Source organism: Lates calcarifer, linkage group LG14 (assembly GCF_001640805.2).
Source record: "Lates calcarifer isolate ASB-BC8 linkage group LG14, TLL_Latcal_v3, whole genome shotgun sequence".
In the NCBI taxonomy this organism is placed as follows: Eukaryota; Metazoa; Chordata; class Actinopteri; family Centropomidae; genus Lates; species Lates calcarifer.
The window spans coordinates 5,044,178-5,067,997 of record NC_066846.1 but is presented as its reverse complement, the minus strand read 5'-3'; the positions used below and the strand labels follow the sequence as shown (position 1 = coordinate 5,067,997).

General features: G+C 42.9%; 1 protein-coding gene across 1 annotated transcript; it reads right to left on the bottom strand.

Annotated features, from left to right (window-relative positions):
- Nucleotides 1–11,290: 11,290 nt before the first annotated feature.
- On the bottom strand, nucleotides 11,291–23,713 carry wrap53 (WD repeat containing, antisense to TP53). The gene is made up of 11 exons (XM_018703914.2): nucleotides 23,496–23,713; nucleotides 22,582–23,039; nucleotides 22,314–22,500; nucleotides 20,965–21,060; nucleotides 20,470–20,578; nucleotides 19,313–19,401; nucleotides 16,946–17,169; nucleotides 15,409–15,620; nucleotides 14,211–14,314; nucleotides 13,828–13,971; nucleotides 11,291–13,042 (listed from the first exon to the last, which is right to left on the bottom strand). The coding sequence occupies exons 2-11, from the start codon at nucleotides 22,862–22,864 to the stop codon at nucleotides 12,817–12,819; spliced, it is 1,674 nt and encodes a 557-aa protein (XP_018559430.1). The 5' UTR covers nucleotides 22,865–23,039; nucleotides 23,496–23,713; the 3' UTR covers nucleotides 11,291–12,816.
- Between the last annotated feature and the right edge of the window lie 107 nt (nucleotides 23,714–23,820).

Here is a 23,820-nt window from a genome sequence, read left to right as displayed (position 1 = left end):
AAACGGTGAAGAAGAACTGCCCCCCCCCACCCAACACACACACACACACACACACACACACACACACACACACACACACCTCTAGACGCTCACCAGCGTGCGCACTCCACCGCTGAACGCCATGACGGAAGAGCAAGAGCGCCCTCAGTGCATTTACTGGGCATCACATGTGGCACTGGAGCTGGAGAGTGTTGAGAAAAAATCCAATTGGAAAGCTGAGGAAAACTGGAAGTCCCTACAGGAGTACTGAAGATTTATTATGGATGAATTGTGCAACAAGGCACAGTATGAGCTCACATCATAATTCCTTAGATAGATATTAAGGAGATATTACAGCTATATTTTAAAGGATAAAGCAGAATTACACAGTCACACCATGAGAAACTTGCATATTTCAGGTACACACTGGAAACCAGGATTATAAGGAAAAAAAACTTCCTGGGAAAGAATCATGCTGTCAGTCATGAACATTAGACCGCAGTCACCTCATACCTCTGCAGCCCAGTCTAAACAAAAAGAATCCCCTCTCACTGTGTGGGAGGATGTGGCTCTCTGTCTCTTCCCCTGCTCTGTCAACGGGAGGACAGACAGAGAGAGTCCCAGCATCCAGCACCAGCACTTCAAAGCGGGGCCGTTCAGCTTGATGAGGTGCAGGACGAGCCGGGTGACAGGCCCCGCTGAGGGGGCCACACACACCAGTGTTTATGCTGGGGGCCCCCGGGCGCTGGAAACACTGACACTAATTCACTCATACACTGTTAACACACACACACACACACACATAAACTTGTATGAGGTGGAAAAGGGAGGACTATCAAAACTGTGGCTGTACTGCCCCCATGTGGTAAATAAAGTGCATGATCCAGACTGACCTGTATGTCAGAGTGATGGTGTAGACCACTGCTATTAGACCAAACCATCAGGGTTATCTTGGACTTTGTCAACAGAGAGCCTAGGATTTAAAAGGAACAGGCAGTTAGCAGGCTATAGAGGGCATTATGGGAAATGTAGGATCTAGCATTTTCAGAACTCGAGAATTTAAGTCAGGATATCTTGGTCTCTGCTGCCTCAAATGTGACCAAATCCTTTCCAAATCTGGTTCTCATGAGTCCCCCAACCTTACCAGGGTGCAATGCTAAATTGCTGAGGTACCCCTTTAAAAATGAGAACTTGAATTTTGCTGCTCATTTGTTGTCAAAAAAATATCAAAATGTCATAAAGGTGTGTGAACATGTGAGTTTTTACTCACATAAACTGACATGAAACATCATTTTCTACACATTTTTTAAAGATTTTGTGATTTCACAGTCCAAATGGTGCTTCCGTGACATTCCCATCAAAGAAATTCATTCTGTGCAAAAGCCTCTGTCCTTACATGACTCCCAGCACTGCCTGCAACACTTTTGTATGACAATCCATCAGTTCCCCCAAACTGTACACAGTTACAGATGCATACCGAGGGAGACAAACAAAGAGAGAAAGAGATTTAATATTTTTCTCTGAAAATATTTCACTTAAAAACAACAAAGGGAGGAAAAACCCGATGCACCACCAACACCTCCTGCTGTTCCTGCACAGCCAGGGAGAGGGAGGAAATGAAAGCGAGACAGAGGTGGAGAGGGAGGGAGGATGAAAAAATTATAGGAAAGTCATGTCTACAAGAACTGCAAAACCTGAAGCTGGCGAGGATTCAGCGTCTTGCTCAAGGGCACCTCAGCAGAGCAGATGAGTGATCTTACAGGGGCTGAAACCAGGGTCTGCAGGCTCAGGGGAAAATCTGCAAGTGAGACAAAAGTTCAGACATTTCCTCTGCGTTGCAAAATTACAGCATGCTTTAAACAAGAATTGTAATTGCAGGTTATAAGATCCAAACAAGAAACAAATACAGCAGGGAGATTTTATAGAGCTGGGCAGACAGAGAGACTGGGAAAAAAAAGGAAAAGGGAGCAGAGATGGAGCTGTTTCTGTTGCACTGACCTCTGGAAACCTTGGCAGGGCAGATGACAGAGCTAAATGTAGTGGAGGAAGACAGACTGGTTTAGAGACAACAGCAGTTCAGAGGTGGAGCTGGCATGAAAAACAAACCTTCTGCTGTGTCTGGGAATCTATCTGTGTGGGAAAACTGGCTGGTTCGCGGCTCTCGCTGAGTTTGTGTGTGTGCTCGTGTCGAAGATGACTCAGTTTTTAAAACTGCAGAGCTATAAGATACCACCTACATCAGATCTGTCACAGTGCGGAATAACTGAATGTACTTTCCTGGAGTGATAAATGAGTGGAGGGAAGGAGTTTGAAGATGTATTCGCCTGCATAATATACACTCATAGCTGGTATGTCTGTGTTTATTAGTGCTCATTTATTCACACTGACCTCATTTACTGCGCCGACCTTCAACTCTTCTTCATAACCACCATCCCCTCCCTGGTGACTCTGACTACAGTCTGCTCCAGCTGCCAGACTTCACCACACAAACACACACATATAATGTACTATAAATACGCACACGCTCTCTCTCACACACACACACACACATGCATACACACATTCACACAAAATCAAGCATGCACATCACTTTCACACTGCATGTACAGATGCAGACATAAGCAATTACAGTAAGTGCATGGTTAACATAATGCATGTAGTGTAAGGTTAACAATGGACAAGAGACATGGATGTATACATAATCACAAACCGGCACAGACACCCATGGTGGAGGCAATACAAAGACCTCAGACAGGAAAACATGCACCCTGATGGGAATGAAATTCACACTGAGGGTGGTACAGAGGCGTGTGTATGTGTGTGTATGTATGTGTGTGTGTGTGGGTGGGTTGGTGTCAGAGCATGGCACCCTCGCCCGCCTTGCAGTTGATAGATCTCAGCTGCACATCTTTATCCTTCAGCATCTGCCTGTCCCTGTGAGCTTCCTCCTCCTCCTCCTCCTCACACACACACACACACACAAACACACTGCTGCAGCAAACATCCCTCCCCTGCCAGCATACACACACACACACACACACACACCTCCTCATATCTTCCTACGACAGAGACAGACGTGTGGGTGGCTGGGTGGGTGGGGGGATTAGATGAGGAGAGGTGAGGGGTTGTGCAACATGTGATGTGCAGATCACACATATGGATCGTTCGCAGTGACTCGCTGATTCTGAGTCAGTGAACAATTTGTACCTGACAGTTGAGTTCCTCACACACTTACTTAGATTTGCATAGTTAAGCAGTCTGTGTTTGTGCTACTTCAGCTGTACTTATGAGGATTTTCTATGATGACAGCCCTTCTTGTGCTAAACTCAAATATTAACCAGAGAATAACATTAACCTCAAGGCTGCACTACACAAGACCATACAGACTCATGTGCATCATTTAATTGTTTCACTAAAGGTGTTTCTGTCATAATTGGCTGGAAATCTTATGCTCAACTTTCCTAAAGCTACTCAGAAAAATACTCTAGTCAGAGGTGTGCAGCTTAGTTTAGTTACATCATGAGACACTGTAAGTTTTAGCTTAGCCTCGAGTCTTACCCTCACCCACAGGTTTTCATTTTCAGTCCCCAGGCTTTCTCTTTGAGAAGATGTAGTGAAAATGGCATTCTGAAATCTCAGTCTGATCGACATCCATCACTACAAGTGTTGTAGTTACACACACCCATCTGCCTTGACTGAGGCGGGATCAAAGTCATCAACCAGGAGTCACTGGACGGCTGGAGAAAAATAAACTAGGCCATTCGCATCGGACGCCAGAGACCATCCTTGAACAGAGACATGTATGGTTAGGTGTTATCACAGGACCTAAATTCCATCCATAATAACAAACAGACCCATCTGTTTGACAACTGAGCAACTCCATCCAATGGGGAGGGCAGAAAGTGCGGAAATACCAAGTGGACCTTGTTTTGATCTCTATTTTTTATCCAAAATGTTAGGACAAACAAAGTACATACTGCATACCTGAGGCTTCCTAGCTTTTTTTTTGTCTGGTGACCCTCAAAAAGAAGTATCTGCTTGCAACCTCTTACTTATGTATTCACAACTCATCCATACTGAGTTATGAGCACTTAATCCAAATTGAGATTTTTCTCCTCTAAACCTCTCAGTTTGTGTTATAAGCCTGAAGAGGAAAACTATACAGCGTTTTACATAAAAAAACAACAAAGATTAGGGAAAAGTCAGAAAGAAAAGTCTAACTTTAGGCAGCAGAGGATCGTTTTTTAATTTCCTGTCCAACTGTTCATCTTGCAACCTCTCAGATTTATCCCCTTGGAGCATCCCAACCCCCCTGACTGATGACCACTGCACTATACTATTACAACATAGAAAGTGGGACAGAGCACTAATAAGGAAAGACTGTGAAGCAGGAGTAAAATCACAGGCTTGACCTTATACTAAGTTTAAAGGACATCCTATATTTTTATTACAGTCAACAAATCCCACCAAAAATGGACTGATCCTACTAACAAGAATCATCTGCATATTCCAAGTCTGACATGTTATTCATTTGTCCCACAGTCAGAGGGACTGTTAATAGTTTTAAATAGTAAATTAAAAACACATAATGAGCCACACTGTTGCACTGGGTGAAATGATCTTTCATTAAGTCAATCCCACATACACCATCCAGCTGCCTCAGATGCTCACTGTCGCATCAAATGCTGATTAATTTGCCACTGAAAATAGTTCCTGATAAATGCACGATTTTCTCTTGAGTAATGTTTCCTAAAAACTACAGTGTCCAGCGGCTTTAGGAAGTTATTTAGACTTTAAAAAAATGAAACTGCACAGCCTTATCCTCTCATTTCAGTCCACTCACAATGTCACACCTTGAGAGGATTTTCCTTATCCTTCTTTCATTATGAGGAACACTCTTACACGCCAACACACACACCTTCAAGCACTTGGACTTTGGCTTTTATATCCTCTGCATGTCTTCCGTCTCCCCTTCTCTGTCTCCCCTTTTCATTTTATCAACAGGGTGCCTCCTTGCTCCTCCTAATCCCCTCCTCCATCTGTCTCCTCAGCCCCTCGCAGAGCTCCTCTGACCTGGCCCGCTGCTCCACCCGCTCGCCCCCCTGACACCACTCTGCCTCCAGCCTTCTCAATCGCTGACTCCTCCATAAACCTCGCCTCCAGCCACTGTGGAGAGGGGAATGAGGGAAGGGAGGGTGGTTATGGAAAGGTGTAGAGAACGGACAGACGCTGGGACAAGAGTTGTCCATGCAGCCCGAGGGCAGGTAGGAGGATGAATTTAGGCCCTACCGCTCTACCTTTCCCCAGAGTGCAATTACACAAGCAATTACTCTCTGGGCATCGCACACCCCGCTAAACCACCAAAATCACATCCAATCTGTCAGGGCCGGCTGGGATACTGGATGCTTAATGTACTTCAATAGGCTCACCCTTGTGATAACTAGCTACGGAGATCGCCAGAGGGAATATGGAGAGCAGGAAGAGGAGATTGGGAGAGGATGAGATGATGAGAAGAGGATGAGGTGAAGCGTGGAGGGATGGTGGAGGCACACATGTGGGTACATATCTTAAGTTGATATTCTATATGTATGAGGGCTTATACATCAGTGAGAGAAATACCAATGCAAAGCTACGTGTCAGCAGCAGCAGAATACGATGATATGACAGATCTTTATTCTGTGTTAACCTTCCCAGCTATTTCAGATAGATATCCATGCATGTGCCTCCACATCTGGAGTGAATAGGAAAGAGATCAGGCTCCGGAGTGAAATGAAACCACTGGCGCTGTGCTTTTCCCTGGCTTCAGAGCATATGCAGGAATACAGGTGCCAATTATTTTCACATCTAATGTAAACCAGAGAACAAGGACGCGTCAATCACTGCTGCAGCCTTTTGGAATGGAAATGGGATGTATTCATAGGAACGCGGCTATTTTGGCAGCTGATGAAATGGGTTGGTTGGGACTTATAAAAATATCCCTGCAGATTCAGGCTTTGTAAGGAAAACCTCAAGTCATCTGAACTTCAGACTGGTCCATCTATAATGAGTAGAAAATGTGGCGATGTGAAAATTACATTCTACGACTGACTGTGAACAATAAGGCGTTTCATTTTTGATACATGATCATGAAGACGTTTATTATTTTGGGACTTAGCTCCCATCCTAACCAGTGTTAACAGAAGAAGCCACTGATCATCTGCAGATAGGAATGAATGTCAGTGACACAAACGAAATCCAAAGCACAACAATACTCTGCTAAAATAAGACAGTCTGCAGCCAGGCTAGCACTAAGTTATTACAATTCATACTGATGGAAATGTGGGTATGTCTGCCAACTTTTGTGCCAATCCACTCAGCAGTTAAGACATTTCACTCAAAACCAAAAATGTCAACAGGCTGACACTGCCATTCCTAGGCTGGAGCTGGAGGTATTCATGTCCTATGTTCCCTAGCTCTATATAGCAAATCATGGGCATATGGCAAGGGGTATTGTGGGAACTCATTAAAGGGATTTTTTGTTCCCAAGCAGTGCCATGTGGCTCTCAGTATAATAGGCATACACTTGAGGGAATGTATAAAATGGGTTAGGGTTATGGTTAGGGTTAGCATTGTTGTGTTTATACAGTTGTTTTGAAGCCTGGATGATATTTATGAAACATTAAAACAGGTCAAATATGCCCCAAACACAATAGGAGAGTTAATGAGTGTTAAAAGAAAACTGACCTGGGGAACATAGGACCCTGGGAACATAGATGTGTTCCCACTACTACAAGTAAAAGTTCTGCATTCATAATTTAACTTGACAGAAATGTATCAATTATCAAAATTAAGCACTCATTAGGCATCAGAATAGAGTGGCATAGATATTACTGCAATATCATCACTCTTGCATCATATCTTAAGGCCTGGACTGTTACTCAGATCATTTTAAAGTGCAAATGTGCTACAGTTTATATTTCAGCATTAAAGAAATATTTAGTAGTTAGTTTGTGGTCTGTCTCGTGGTGTTGAATTAGCCTCAAAACTCAAATGTATAAAAACCAGGTGAAAAAGTATCAGTGGGTGGAAAGTCATCCTCACCAGGAGCATTTCTGCCACCTGTGCACAAATGCAGCTACAGGGTTACCAGGACCTCACAGAGGATCTTGGTGTCTCTCTAGGCTGTTAAAAAAATAAATAAATAAATTGGAGGTTGGACAATGTTTTTCGCTGCCACCACTTTCCAGTGGCACGCTTTGCCGCTGGCCTCAGCTTTGTAGTCTGGGTGTTGGGCAAATGGCGAGTAAGTAGAGAGATACTTGTGCTCGCACTAACCTTAGCCACCACCCCTGCACTACTACATCTGTGGAGGATGCTTTTCAGCTCACAGATACTGTTCACTAGGTTTTTATGTTTGCAAATTTTGGGACTGTGCAAGATCCCCTCACCCACCTACCAGCTCATCTGGAGCCACAGTACATGAAGTGCCTGGCAAACCAGTTTCTCCTCTTCCTGGTCTTTTGTTCTTACATCTCCCTCATGCAGCTCTCCAGGTTGTTCATCCTGCACGTCATGTCTCTCTCCCTCTGAGACCAATCCTCCTGCTTCTCCTTCTGGATCTCCTGGAGAAGCTGGAGAGTTTTCTTCTCCTGCTGCCACTGGGTCAGGTGGCTGTCCTGCTGCTCCTCTATGGTCTTCTGGGCAGCGGTGATGTCGGCATTCACCCTCTTTGTTCTTGTTGTGAAGCTCGTTTTGCATCTCCAGAGCTGCCGACCCTGCTGATTTTCCAGAGGGCCTCCTCATTACTGAGTTGGTGTTTCAGCTGTTGGATTTTGCAATGAAGACCCTCAGTTTCCTCCTGGTACTTTGCAGCCTCCAGGTCCTTCTCCCAGTGTTTCTCAACCTGGTTGTCGGTTTGCTGGGCCCTTATGGGTGCGGATCCACCAATACTTGCCCTGGTGGTTCACGCTGGCAGCAGAGTTTGAGGCATTGACCTGCCCCAGCTTCTGCTTCGTCACGTTCATCTTCTGGTCAAGCTCGGCCATCTTGTTGACCAGGACGCTGCGGGCTTCTTTCAGCTGGCCTTGTAGAGCTGCGATGGTCTGTTTTGCAGCTGCCAGTCTGCATTCTGCAAGGTGCTGTTTGAATTGAGCGTCAAGCAGCTGCTCCTTGAGAACTGCATTTTCTTCTTTCAAGGCCTCTGTTAGTTTGTCCTCTTGGACAGTGGAATCGTTGTTGGGTTCATCCTCCATTCTTGTTAGTGTCTTGAATCTTGTCTTGTCTTTGGCTCTTGGTTTCGGTGTTTGTCGTGTCTTGACTCTTGGATTTAATCCGTGGTGAAGATACTGACTGAACAGATGGGTGTAAACCAGTCTTATATCCCCAGTATTCTGATGACGTCACAGCGAGAATTCCATCAGTGCATTCTCTTCAGAATCATTTCACACCCTATGATCTCCTCTAACATTCTAATATAGGTTTATTATTTTTAAGCTAACCAAATACTTCAGTTGTCACTTAAGTTGTAGTGCTTAAATAGATGTACCACTGCCAGGGACTAAAAGTCAAGATGGAGTATTCTTGAAAGCTACCCTGTGTCCCTAACCTCATACTGCTCTGACTGCTGTCAAACAGGTTGATAACCTGCCTCATGTCTGGGATTTCAGGAGCTATCACAGGAAGATAATCCTTCCTCCTTTGGGTGTTTGAAATAGGCTGATGAATGATGACTGATCTAGTGAACATATAAACTTATACAGTCAGTATCCATTTCATTATCTGTGGCTACGCCCGACTAGCGGTAGGTATTTGTCGCCAACACAGCTAAATTTAGATTTGATCAGGTTGAGATCTGTCTGCCTGCTTTACACTTAAGTGACACATTTCCTAAAAGCCAGAGCTGTAAACTGAGAGGTGTACCAAATAAAGTGGCAGTTGTGTACATGCAGCACATAATCTATTAAGTCTGAAGAAAACTGGATGCAACAACTCTACTCTGCTGGGGTGTCAGAGCCGGGTCAGAGTGAAGCCCTGTGCTAAGCGCCTGCCAAACACATTAAAAGTCTCTTGGAGATAAAGGAGCTGTCCCTTTGACATTTTGAGAAATGCCATGTATGACAACCTCTAAAAGCTACAGGAAATCTGTTCCCTCTGCTTCATGTTCTAAAAAGCCTTTTGGTTTCAAAGGCAGCATAAGACTGACAAACCAGAGAGCAGTCTAGACATTTTAGCATCTCCGGCTTCAGAGTTGTGTGTGCTCCCCTCTTCCTCCATGGTAATTCAGCTGGGGTCACACCACTGAGTGTTTGCTTGAGTGCTTCACTGTGGGATTAGGAGATTCAACAGGCAGACAGCCATTTGAATAATTGTTTTCAAATGTCTTTCTTAATATCAAGATCCCATTACTTACTATTCCGCACACTTTCTGGTGATGAGTGCTGGGAATGTTAAGTTTGTGTGTGTGTGTGTGTGTCCCAGTCTAATGGAAGGCACTTATGCAAGGCCATGGAGACTCACTCAGGATGCGACATAAATGGAAGCACAGAACACAGGAACACAGAACACTTGATGTGGATTGGCTCATTAACCGCACAAGTGGAAAGACTACACTGCAGCCACCTTGGGATGAAGATAATGGCTTTGCTGTCATCTGTGTGACAGCACTAAGGTTTGGCTTAAAGAAGGCAGCACAGATACTGTTTTCTATATATATGACACAGATTCTGAAGTTAATTAAAGATGACAATCTTTCAGTGTTTCCTCTACAGCCTGACTGTTGGCAGGGTGTATAAACTTCTGAAGAATCATTAGATAATAGGACTTGAACACTGAAAATTTTAATACTGAACTCAATATGTACCATATGCAATTTGTGGTTTTAGCCCAGGGGGGAAATGTTTTGACAATGGGGATACAAGCTCAATTTAACATTTAGGAGTAGTTACATATCAGAGGTATAAAGTAATGGATTTAGCAAGTTTTGCCCGATGTGGCTCAAATGTAGAGTGGTTTGTCTCATTCGTCATGGGATTCAATCCAGTTTGTGTGGCCAAAAAAAAAAAAAAAAAAAGCAATGAATTATTGAATTATATGAATCTGACTGGAAAAACTTTTTAAAGTCAATTCATTTTGGCAAGATGAGAAAAATAATTTCACTGAAGTAAAAAAACGTTTTCAATGAACTATTAAAAGGTGCATTTTTTTTTTAGTTTGTTTTGGCCACTTGGGGCAGTGCAACAAACACTAAACATGGCTAAACACTCCACCATGTTAACCATTTTATCGCTAACTTTGTCATTTCATGCTGGGCAGGTGGTGAAGAACAGGTTTGTCAAAGCTCGTTTGCTTGTTTTCCTGCTCAAAACCAAAACAGAGAACCAAAACAGTGACGTTGTGGGCTATAAATTCATAATAGAAAGATGCTAAACTGCTCTGTGGAGAAAGAAGAGTGCTGCACTGTTTGGTAATAACTAAGGGGTTTGTTACAACCAGTGACCACTTTTCACATTATATATAGTAATTTCTATGCTAAGAGCAGCTTTAAAATTCAAATACAGTAATACCCTATTTCCTATGTATTTATACCATGTGGTCTTACACTTTAAATTGAGTTTAAGGGGATCCCATTCTTTTTTAATCATTTCTGAATCAAGTGACTAGACATATTTCCATTGATCACTGGCAAGTTCTACTGACTAGATCTCACATCTGTTAGTGAAAGGTCCCACAGTTCAGTGAACATAAATATCAAGCCCTAGAAACTGTCCATAGATCAGCTTCTGTCCGTAATGGCCAACAGCAGACACCTAGAGATAAGAACCTACATATCACTCATCACCACACACACATACACTTCAGTCTCTGGCTAAGATTAAGACGAGTCCAGACCACCAGACAACCAAGTAGCAATCACTGCACCGCTGGATTATTTATTACACTTATTTGGCTTTTTTTTTTTCTTTTCTCTGCCCCCAATTTTCCTCCTTGTCGTCTTTCTACCTACTTTCCTCTCCCAAGGCGGAGATGGTCGCTAAGCAACCTGCACAACACAACAGCACAGCTCTCCAACTTGGCTCTCTGTTCAGTGTGCCCCTGTGGTTTCAGACAATCAAATACATGAGTGTGTGCGCTCTCATACGGAACGTGTGTGGGAAAGGTGAAAGCTATGAATAGTTTCCATCTCATAAGTAAAAAGCCAATAGTCCCTTTAGCTTTCAAGAGCTGCCTCTTGACTCGAGTGTAACATCATCTTGCATTCATTGGGGATTTATTACAGGGTGTCCAACTCTGAACTGCCTTTAACAGAAAGGACAAGAATGAATAAAAGCGTGAATCTGTGAAGAGATATGCTTTTAATTCAATCCTGCTTGAATAAAACCACCAGAAAGCCACCTGTTGCAGACACAGCCGTCTATCTAGAGATTTGCATGACATCAAGGCCTACATGGTTCCTAGTGCTTCCTGGTAGAGCATAAATCTGTATATTATTGTGCAATAATAGCTACCAGATTGTAGCTACTATTGCTTGGCAACAAATTTGAGTTCCAAGAAGTGAAACCTGAATCAGCAGAGGCGTCAAAATTAATAGATTTATCAGTGTCTAAAGATACAAGGCTTTGGGTTGGAGTGTGCTGAGCCTCTGATCAACTTGCACAGAAACCCTACAGCAAAGCACACCCCACTGATGGCAACATAAGCATTGAGCAAATCACCGCAGTACATTATTAATGCAATTATTCAACACAATGGGTTTTGTGCTGCCACACGATCACTCACACAGGTACAAATGTAATCTGAGCACATCCTGTAGAAAAAATAATAGACATCGCTCCAGGTTCACCCACTAATTAAAGACTTTCACAGATTGTTATGAGGTTACAGTAATCAAGCTAGCTGCTTACAGAGTATACATTCGAAAACTAGAATTAACATCATGGCTTTACAAAAATATACATTTTGTGGGCATGCACAGAGCGACACGACTTGGTGCGTCCAAAGTTTAAAAAAGAAGGTAAAAACAGGAGATCCCATCGGTTTACAAAAGCAAAGCTCGAGAACAAATGGCACTTACTGTAACTATAGCAGGTAAGAATCTCCGGGGCAGCGTTACAGCCACACACGCGTAAACAAACACTCCCACAAATACAACTCAGATCGGAGGTGCGATCAGTAGATAAACACTGGGCCGCTTCACACCACAGTCAAGACTTTGAATTCAACCAACTTCATCCGATTCTCGAAGGATTCCACATAAATAGGTAAACAAGGATTTCATAAAAGATTCATTACTATTCATCTTTAAAAAATAAAAAAAACACCCCAAACAATTTTCTCTTCAGTAACAAAACTGGGAAATATTAGGCCCCAATCCACTTCTTACGCAACCAACTTTTTGTCTCAACCTGAATAAGGTTTTAAATAAAACCTCCCTGCTTTTAGGACTGACCACAGTCTTAGCATATAGTTCCAATTCCTATTTGCCAAACTGGCATTAAAACAATGAAGTCTTCAAACACAGAAGCCTGAAAGTCTGTTCTGAACTGACCTAATGTTCAATGTTTCATAATCCTTTCATTTTAACTCTTCTGATTACTGTACTAATTGTAAACTTGCAGGTGATATGTTAAGATTCAATTTCAGAAATTTATTTGGACTGTGTGGAAATGTGTAACATGTAAGTAAACTGGCTATTTAAGAGATGATCTGGTAATGCTTTTCCACCTCAGGATTTCATGTTGCTGATGGAAAAAAGAATCAGACTGAGTCATAATTAGTTTTATCCACAGTAAACACCCCCAAAATAAACATCGCATGGCAGGTGTAACTCCATTTGTGTCAGCTGGCTGAACTAACAGAGCCTCAGGCCTCCGCCGCCGCCACGGTCGGCTCCTGGTCCTCCTCTGCGGCAGGGCTGAGTGGTCCAGCCCACCACAGACTCAGGGTGTTGTCTTGTCGGATCTCCTGCGGTGACATCACAGCCTCACCTCCCTCACCGTCGGAGGCCGAGTCGCCCTCGCTGTCGCCCGGCCAGGGGAACTGCCGCTGGCCACAGGAGGTCGCCAGCAATGGCATGAAGGGATGAATACTGCAGAGGGATGGAGGAACAGGGGGAGGGAATGAAAATGAGCATCAAGAGTGCAACACAAAAATAAAAAATAAATGTGTTTTTGTATGGAATCAAGATACCTGACATTTGTGATGTCTTGCACTGCAGCATTGCACTTGGATATGCATTAGACATACACTTAGATAAACACTAAGACTTTAGTGTTTCATTTAACAGTCCTTTAACAACTGAATGAACTCATTTTTTTGGTTCAGATTCTATTGCACAGTCACAGCCAGGGTATGTACATTTATATGAATAACCGTTACATTTTTAGTCCATCAGATTCATCTCTTCTGTATTATGTGAATTGCTACTTAGCAACAAAACCATTACTGGTTTTTTCATAAATACATCCAGACGCTGTAGTGATTGCTCTTTTCACAAAGCAGTAACACTGTATGTTGTGCAATATTACAGCTCTGAAATTGTAAGCTGCTTCGTCTTTTATCTGAAATATTTTGGATGATTGTTTGCATCTCCTGTGCTTGTGTGGAATGATCAGGGGACCCAAACAGCACAAACACAACAGGACAATCAGGCAGAAAAACAGCAACACAGTCACAGAACATGACTGAATTTTATTGCTTTACTTTCTCTCTCCTATTCTCAGCTTTTGGTCCCTATCTGTTTGTAACTATGTTCAGCATGACAACTAGATATCCCGTGACCTGAATAACCAATAGGTCTCTACATTTTATAAGCTGCATTACTCACCATGTCACCAGCCAATGGTATGGGTTCGATTTTTATAGCAATCATACCTGATGCCGTTGGTGCAGTCCCAGTGGGCCTGGAACCTCAGTTGAGGTTGCAGTGACTCCTCATTACCATCAGGAGGAGCTGTCTGGGTGTCCCATACCGACACCACTCCCTCTGTGTCGCCGCTCAGCAGGTATCTGCCTGACCTGGACACATACACACACAAACAGAGAAGCACCAGCAGACAATAAATTCAAAGCAAGTTCCAACAGAGGTCAGAGGTAAGTAATGAGCATTTATAAACCAGTCAGTCCAATTCAAGAGACTGGATGAATAACAGTACACTAATACTGGATATTACTGTATATACTACATTTGCCATAGTTAAATCTCACACACACACACACATCACTGAGTAGAGTTCTAATTAGTGAAGTAAACTTACAGGTCCAGATCAAAGTAGATGCGCTGGTTGGTGGAAACGTTCCTCCTAAGTGAAAACACAACCTTTCCCGGCTCTCTTAAATCCCAGCACAGGATTTCTGGATCCTAAACACACATAATCCATATCCAAAACACATAACTCACCAGACCTACAGAGGCCAGCAGGTATCAGAGATTCCTCTGTTTGATCATTTCTGCATACAAATGACATACAATAATTTTTTTTTTTTAAAATGCAAAAAAAGAAAATACAGGTATAAATCTTCCACGTGAATAAAAAATTGTGAAGCACCATCCCTACCTATACACATAGCTACAACTGAAACTAAAATTTTGAAATAACAATGAAAACTAGTCTTAATTGGTTTTGTTAACGTGGTCTTGATAATATTTGCACATAGAGCTACTGTGTACCTCTGTACATTTAAGCCTGTTGCCAAATTGTAGATTTAATATGTGGTAGTGTGACTTGTTACAGTATATACAGACACTGGAGTGCTTAGCAAGCCTATAATCTCACCACTGTGACATAAGGTAACAGGAATGAATGGAGAGCACTGAATCACACAGAGGCTGATGGTAATGGAGTCTGTATACTGTAAGATGTCAACAGAACGCTCAATAATTTGTGCGATGTATAACTGGGGAACTTCCCAGACACTGAGGACTTGTTTCCCTATCATCCATGCTGAATTTATGGTGGTGCTACAGAGAGCAGCACTTTATTGTTAATTCTTGGCTAATACATCATATTTGCAAAATGCTGATCAGTTAACTGGCTATTTGTGGAACACTTATGAAAACTATCAAGTACTGGAGTTAATCCTAAATATACATAAAAATGTGATAGCTGCAGAATCAAGCTCCTGTGACAGCAATCCTCTGCTGCACCCTTGTGAAACACAGTGAATCCTTCAGGCGTTGACTTTTGGAGGAACAGTTTCATGCCTAATCAGATTCATTACATGCTGACTCATGCCATCAAGACAGGAACTTAGCATATAAAGCTCTTATCCAAAAGCTTTGATAATGCCTGCATAAACCAGTTCCTCAATGCAACAGACCAAAGTGATTTGTTACCTGCTTCACGCACAAGCCCACTGATAGTGGGTGTGCACCTGTGATCATTCAAACGAAGCAGCATTATTTCCCCTTCTCTGCATGCTGCCATATGCAAGTCTGTGTGTGCATGTGTTCACCTTGCGCCCGCCGGTGTACAGGTAGTTGCCGTCAGGGGAGAAGAGCAGATGGGTGAGGCCTCCGTGGTGGCGGGTCGGCAGCAGAGCCAGCAGGGTGCCGTCTTGGCAGGAGTAGAGGCCAGCGCAGCGGGAGTAAGAGCCGCAGGCGTAAACAGATTGGCAAGGGCTGAAGCCAAAGCAGGAGATGATGCCACTTTGGCCTTGCTTCTTCACTGCAGTGAAGACAAGAGAGTGACGTTTGGCAAGGCTTTCAGAATTTAAAAAGGTTCACAAGACACAACTCCCACTCGAAGTTGACTTTTTGGCAGTTCCTACATTCCTGATTACATCTGTAAGCGGAAAATATTTCTCAACAATGCACACACAAAGTCACATTTGGATCATCTGTTTCTTTTTACGATTTACTACTTTCCAAATTACCCTCTTTCTCACTTTTCACACGTTTTTGGCACATTAAAGCAGATTCAAGGGTTTGGCACAGTCCTCATATGTATCATATGACCTGTTTTTGAGCCTGACCATACATTTCTGCATAATTTGCAGTTATTAGTTATCAAGCAGAGCTGATAGAGCCAAACACATGAGAAACCATAGACAGCAGTGATCTACCAGAGCAGGATGTTGAGTTGCCAGCACAGAGTTTCTCATGACCTAAAACAATCCTTATTTCATGCTTTTGCATTATCACATTTGTTTGTTGCTCTTCATTCTGCATACCTTGCCACTTTATGCAATAAATAATTGAGGAGATCATTAAAGATATGAACATTCAACCTCTGACTTGAAAAATGAAACCTATTTCTTGACATATGCAAAGATTATTTTGGTGCTATCAGCCCATTAACCACAAGAAAGTTGCAGAACTCGTTCAGTTCATTTCAGTACATTACGAAAACCTTCCAGTGAACTGAAACTTGTTTGAAGTGTGTGATAGAGATAAGGAATTCATCCCAGTAAACATTTAGTTGCCTTTATTTTTCTTTGTCAGAAGCACATAATAAAAACTCTCCTTGTTGGTTTGTTCAAGGAGACTTCAGCCTGTGAGATGTGACAGCCAGCTGTCAAACAGCAACTTACAGAACACAAGAAACAACCGACTTCACATTATCCTCTTCACAATGTCATTGTTTACTTATTGTTTCTCTCGTGGGCTGGATTTTCCGAGAACACAGCTTGAATGCAATTCTTCTTGTAAATGATTTTTGACTCAATAAGTCTGAAGAATTCTTGAAGACCAGGGAGAGTTTACAAAATAGTCACTGCTCTCGAATAGTAGCACACTTTTTGGTAACTACTAATTCAGTATTTGTTATAATTAATATTATTTGTAACAATTAAGTATCATTAATATAAACTGTCTTTGTGAACATTAGTTTTCAACTTTAACTTCCAAGAAGCATTTAACATTAATCCGTAACAGTGTGAGAGTGCAGAATGGATAAAATTTGTTTAAATGGCTATCAACCTTTGATGTAGAGGAACCGCCATTAAGATTACCTCCTTGTACTGTCAAGTACAGGAGCAGTTGGTAACTAACCTACTGTGGGCCGCTCCTCACAGTCTCTGCCAGGACGCTCAGTGTAGAAGACTCTGACAGTTTTGTCAAAGCCGCAGTAGAGCTGTGTGCCATCAGGTGAGAAGCAGAGGGAGTGAGCTGCTGTCAGCTCATCCAGGTGATTGTAGGGTCGGAAACTGGCTCGGACCTCCCCGTAAAATGCATCCCATACGTGGACTGGGTTGTCACGGCTACTGCTGGCTAGACTGTGGAAGAGGAGAGAGGGGACAACAGGGAATACAGAGTAAATGATTCAAATTATGAAGCAAGGGTGAATAAATGCTGAGACTACTTAATTGAGTCGATCTTTATTATCCCTGAGGGCATTTTTTGTCTTTACTGCTGGTTATTAACAGATGCTTCAGTTTTAGAGTTTCAAACCAAAAAGAACATATTTAGTGTGCAGTGAATGAACATAAAGTGACAACTAGTATTTGTATACAAAGTAACTAGTGGAATAAAATAGTTATATCTCCATCTTGGAGGATATAAAAGATTCAAATGAAACAGGCAGCTGGGATTCTGAGATATACATTATGCATGACCAAAAAACTTTGTTGATTCGTTTTCTTTTTTTTTTAACCTCTACCACACCACATTCACCTGAATGTATCAATACATCAAAACAAATACACAGCATTGTGCTATGTCTCATTATGGAGACAGGACCACAGCACATTCTTATTGATTCAAATCAGGCCAAAGACTGAGCCATGCCTTTTTAACTCTAATTATTGGGCACTGAACAAATGCCGAAACATCACTGCGGCTCAATTAGACAAAGGAAATTAGCCCCTACCGCTGCTGCCGTGTTTCTGTTATGGCCCCTCTGAGCCGCAGCTTTATTCCAGAGCAGGGAAATGCCCAATTATAATGCTAGACTGCTGCTAGCTTGGAGCAATGCCTAGAACTCAGCGCAACTTAACCGAGCCATAACAGGGGCCCTTATTCCCTCTCTACAGGAGGGGCATCAACAACAAATGGCTTTTGGCAGATGGAGAGTTCAAGGAGTGCTGGGGGAGGAATGAGAAAAAAATGGGGGATGTGAAAAGAGGAGTAGAACGAAGGAGGAGGGAGACAGACAGAAAATGTACTAGCAAAACAGGTTTGCTGTAGATGTGTTTAATGATCACAACCATAACCTTTCATCTGGCTGCCTCGGCCTTTTAACAATCTACTCTCAGCTTGTTCGGCCACCTGGCTGTGCCCTGCAGGAACTCCTCTCTGATATGTAGCAGCAATCCAAAAAGATGAAGAGTATCTGCTGCCAGCTCCTACTGGCATCCTCGTGACAGACAGGTCTCTGCACAGTTTTGGCAGATACACACAGGTCCCTGAAGTGGTTCATTGTCCACATGAGTCGTTTGTTGATCGTTTTGCTGTTTACACAACTCTCATCTCTGGACGTCCACATACTGACCTCCACCCCCCTCCTCTTACTCAGTGAAGGCTGTCTGGTGTTGGGGGTGGAGTGGTGCCAACGCTGGGCCTTGATCAGAGGGATCTGTCAGAGGGTGGAGGCTACAACTGGAGGATGATGGGAGCTGTGGGAGGAGTGGTATACATTGCGAATACTGTTGGCAACTTGACCCCTGCTCGTTAGCACGGCCCTACCTCCCTTGCCACAGACGATCTGTATTCTCTACAGTGACGGCTGGGTGTTACTGATGTTGGCCCTGCTTCACAGCGCACGCACAAAAACGCAGTGATGTCATAATCACCGCATTGTTAAAGCCTGGTAGAGCGCGCCTGCACATACACAGGGCGAAAAAAGGAGAACAAGATGAAAAGAGAAGCCCCAAGTCAGGGAATCATGACGCCCTTTAGGTGTTGTCTGGGCTCGGGAGTGCTGTTAGCAGGCTGAATCATGCTGCAAAGCACCGTGGGTCTCAAACAGCCGAGCGGATTGCGACGGAGGCAGAGGCAGACAAGACGAAGGCCAACTCTTCACTCATAATGAGAGACATCAGAAAGCTTTTACAGCTTCTCTCCACGCTGGCAGCCGGCTCCCACAACGAGTGCAAATACCACAGGGATCAAAGAATGAGTCACAAGCATATAACAATATCTTCTATATTCAGATAGTCTATTAGACAGGCTCAAGCATACAGAAAATCTTACTCATACACACAAACACAGTGTCCCACTCTGACCATCTAAGATCTAGATTAAAAACATCAATCACCAGCTGACATTAGCCTCCACAGACAACATAGTACCTTTGCTGTGTATACATTCTTCACCCTCTGGCACACTGACCTTTCAAAGTGAACTTTAAATGTCTCATCTATCCACCTGTTAAGAGTAGAGGCTTAGGGAATAGTCTGGCAAAGATCAAGTTCTACTCACAAGCATGTGTCCGGATCCAGGGAGTTCATCTTGGGGTACCAGCAGTAGTCGTAGATGGTATCTCCTTCTGCCATCCTCAGGACTGGACTCTGCCACAGAGGGACAGGTAGGGGAAAAAAGACATTCAGGCACAGCAGGTCAACTGACCAAAGGGATTTATCAGTGCTGATGCTGGTACTGCTGGATAGAAGAGACTATCACACTCTTTTCCTTGTGGTAAAATATGATATCAAAAGCCAGTGGCACAGTGTGAGAAATAGAGCAATCACAGCTCAATTTTTACACACAAAGACTGTGAGATCTCTGTAATGGAGGAAAATGGATTATATTTCAATTATTTCTGTTCAGTGATCCCAATCTACCAGCCTGTAATACAATTAGGAGATTGCCTCGCCACTTGGTATTTCCCAGAACCTAAAAGATAGAACGCTTATTTTATTCTGTTAAATCTTTTTCCTCAAACAGTTGCCTTAAATAAAATATTTTGTTTTGTTGAATTCTTAGTCTGTGCTGTACCACAGCATACGTGCAAAAATTATGTTGACCAACTGTTTGATCCTTGTATAGAAAAAATATCTACTGTGGTACAGAACACAATCCTACAGGAATCTGTCTTATTTGCAGTCACAAACTAAGTGACCTCTATGTCTAATGATATTTGTTAGCTCTACATTTAATCCCATACATCAGACACAAATAATATGCAAATGCTGTAATATAGTCAGTAAAAATGAATCAATGGGGCTGAATTAAAAGAAAAATGGTGTTCTCTGTGTGTTTATTTAATAAAATCGTGTCTCACACGATTGGATCTGGAAGTGGAGTTTTTACTGATGATTTATTTCATTCACTGAAACTGAACAGAGTGCATTTGTTGCACTCCTGTCCAACAAAAAACAATGAGTGAATGTTTTTTTGTATGTGCAAAGGCTCTAACACAGATAAAAAGTGACCTCAGCTGAGGCCTGATGGGGGCACAAAAGGGACATTTTGAACTAGACAGCTCATATATCTGCTGAGCAATTCTGGTCAACACTGGCCTCTAACAATGTCAAAGATTTTCCATATTTTTCCAACGTTTCCTTGGCCAGCCTCTTTTTCTATCCCCTGCTCAAGCATTAGGAGAGGCACTGATGGTAGGCTATCTGTGTGCTCACCATCTCTGGAAGCAAGTCCCAGTTGTAGCTGTAAATCTCAGGAGGGAGATTGTACACACGGAGCACGTTGTCTGCACTGTTAGTCAGGATACAGGAACCATCTGGAGCCCTAGGTTAGGAGAGGAGGAAAGAGGAGTTTGTCTCATAAAGATGGTATTTGCAGCACTTTAAACATAAATACTACTGTGTACACAGTTGAGATACTGGTTTATCTTGACCACAAGATCTATCTGAGGTAGTGTTAGCGCCCACAGTGTTCCCACTTTGACTTTACTGAGGAAAATTAACATAGTGGATCTGATCCTTAAACTTCATTTGGACAGGAAGTTATTTTCTCCCTGTAATCCAACAGATCAATAACTGCAGTGTAGGTGTCCTTGTGGTAGTCTTATTTATGTATGGTGATCAGAGAAAATGCCTCAAGTTCTATATTTAACACCCTCAAAACCTCATCCATTGTGAATCTTGTATTATGTTAATATTATTAGAGATTACCATTTGCAGCCTTTCAGGTAATTCTCTGGGAGGCTGGAGTACTCAGTCCAGGAACCAGTCAGCATCTGGGGGTTCTGGGTAAAATCTAAACCAAGGCTGAAGGTGGGACAGTGAGGACAGGACTTGGTCAAATACTTGTAAACAAAAAACAAATAAATCATACAACAAACTCATCTATTCTACTGAAAAATTTAATTTCCCATCTAATCAGTGTCAATGATATAAAGGCTTCTGAATAAATACAGTGAATTAACCTCAACTTGGTTTATTTAAGGCAGATATTTTAGGATGAATTCCTCAGCCTGGGACAAAGCTGTTGCTGCATATAAAGCAATGTCACCTTACACAAAACATAAGAGGAAAGTCTATGGTGAATTTGATCTTTTCACTCGTAAGTTCTGAGCATCTCTGTTTAGACACAATGTCACTTCACAGTGAGGTGGATTGTTAATGACATTTCACACCTCTACAGGTTACTCCTTGTCATCGTCTCTCCAAATTTTGCCATTATGATGACTGATGGTGTTAAATATTTAATCAATCAATGCTGTAGCACTTACTGCTGGCCCACTTCAACAAGAGTGCTATCATAAAATGCACAGAGGAAGCAGAGCAGATCCTCACACAACAACTAACACTCACAATGTTATTACACACAGTCAAATAGCTGCAACCACTCAATTATCATAATATTTGTATTATAACAAGATGCTCACATACTCCCTCACAATCTCCTGCTGGTGTTTGGCTGAAGAAGCTGAAAATAAGTGTAATCACTTTAGACTGAGAGTTTTCTTTATACATTGTACTTTTTTTGAAGGCACCATTTGTCTCATTTTTGTAATTCAATACTGCAATTATGACATTTCACGGGTGACACTGTTTTCAGCAGTCATAGTTTGCTTTGAGTGTGTACTAAGGGGAAGTTGTGCTATGAAATAGAAGCTACAACTCGCAGTAAGTGGTAGAAACAAGAAAAATAATGGCTAAAAACAACAGGAATGACCTTTGAAGATGATTATCATGTGGCACAGATTTGATTTAAGGTCACAAACCAGAGGAAAGAATAAACCACAGGTGTCTGGTGTAGTGACACTTAGGCCATCAAAGCATGTACTGTCAGCTGGCATTTACCAAAAACTCCTGCTCTGCAGTACATTCACAAAAGCTTCTTTCTCCATTTCACAAACATGTGTGTTTAACTCATCTTCATAGTCATTGCATAACATCGCCACACCCCACAAAGTCCTGCTCAAAATAGCTCACTTGATGGTCTGCCTCCTGTATCTTTACTCCAAGTTATGTGGACCCTGAGGTTAAAAATAAACCTGCCTTCTTCCTCCACTTACTGCTGTCCTTCACTGGGGCTGCCTGCAGATCCGTTGGCATTGCACTCCTCCTCTGGTTTCGTCTCTCCTTCTTCCAAGTGGGTATCATGGCCTCCATCACCATTCTCATGGCATTCTTCTACACCTCCCCGACTAACAGGCACCTCTTCCCCTTCTTGACCTTTCTCCTCACATTGTGGTGGTTCTCCTATGCAAATGTGTCAAGATTAATTCATCAATATTCAAACTAATCCTGAATCATAATCTCTGTCAGAACCAGGTATTTTACCTTGTGCTGGTGGGGCTGGGTCCGCCAGTAGCAAGCCAGCCTGTGCTGGTGTTTCTCCGTGCATCTTGATAGACTCCGTGACCTGTCCCAGCCCCTGTTCATTCCCGCTCATTTTGAGCCGCTTGGCAGCCGGAGGGGCCCCGTACTCTGAGGTCTCCCCCACCTCTAAGTGGTCACTTTGAGGTAAAGGTGGGGCCTGTTGCGGGGGCTCATTATCCGCCTCTGCATCCTGCCCGGCACCTGCCACACCTCCACTTTCACCACTTCCAGCCGAGTCAGACATCTCTCTCTGTTTATCAATCTCTTCTATCAAGTCCTCTACCTGGGGTCCAAGTGCCTTGTGTGCAGTGGTTGGCTGTCAGACGTGGGTGAGGTAAGTGCTACTAGGATAGTGCTTCTTCCTGCAGTGTGGGTGTTTGAGTCTGCTGGGGGTCGAGGACATCACAGCACCCACTAGCCTAGGAACAGAGAGACCAGCAAAGATGAAGGTGGAGGAACATGACAGATAAGACCAATTATACAAGTGGATGGAAAACACACGTCAAAACAATGTAAAAGTACAGGGGCGCTTTTGCAAATACTTCAGCAATTAAAAGACGTAAACGTGACGTTTCTTGCTTTCAGGAACAAATAACTAACACCCAACAGACACCTGTAGCTAGTCGTGACGCCCCTACCTCCCCAAACTAGCATTAATGTTGAGTTTGCCAACTTAACGCTTGCGAGGTACACGTTACATTACCAAACCTTACGCGGTTTACTCCGTGCATGCCCCACTGCCGTTATATAACTTAAAGAGCGACTCTGGCAACAAATGCTAAAAGCTTGAATCTCTTTTAACCGTCCGACACAGCAACAACCTCACGTTAGCTCATGTTAGCATTAGCCTGAGCTAGCTGTCTGATGCTACATACCTGTGTTGTGGCTCGCTTGTCCTTTGGTTCTGCTCGGGTATACACACGTTTCTCCTCGACGGTATTAAAGTTTCACTTACAGCCGGAGTGTACGAGTAACATATAAGTCTATGCGACGTCCTTCTACTTAAGGACTTTGTTTCCATTCACCAGCTCATTACGAGTTGTAAACACTGTGGGCGGCCATGTGTTTCGAGTTATCGCGAGAGTTGTGCTACTAACGTCGAGACACACTCATGGTTGGTTCATTTAAACCAGTGATGGGTCTATGTCATGGATGATGTTCAGTCCTTCAAACGCATGGAAACGCGTGGGAAATAAGAAA

Coding starts and splice junctions, on each gene's coding strand:
- wrap53 (XM_018703914.2), bottom strand. CDS start 22,864: ATGTCTGACTCGGCTGGAAGTGGTGAAAGTGGAGGTGTGGCAGGTGCC. Junction 19,402..20,469: donor GGGACTTGCTTCCAGAGATG/GTGAGCACACAG, acceptor CCTCTGTGGCAG/AGTCCAGTCCTGAGGATGGC. Junction 13,972..14,210: donor ATCTACTTTGATCTGGACCT/GTAAGTTTACTT, acceptor GTATGTGTCCAG/GTCAGGCAGATACCTGCTGA.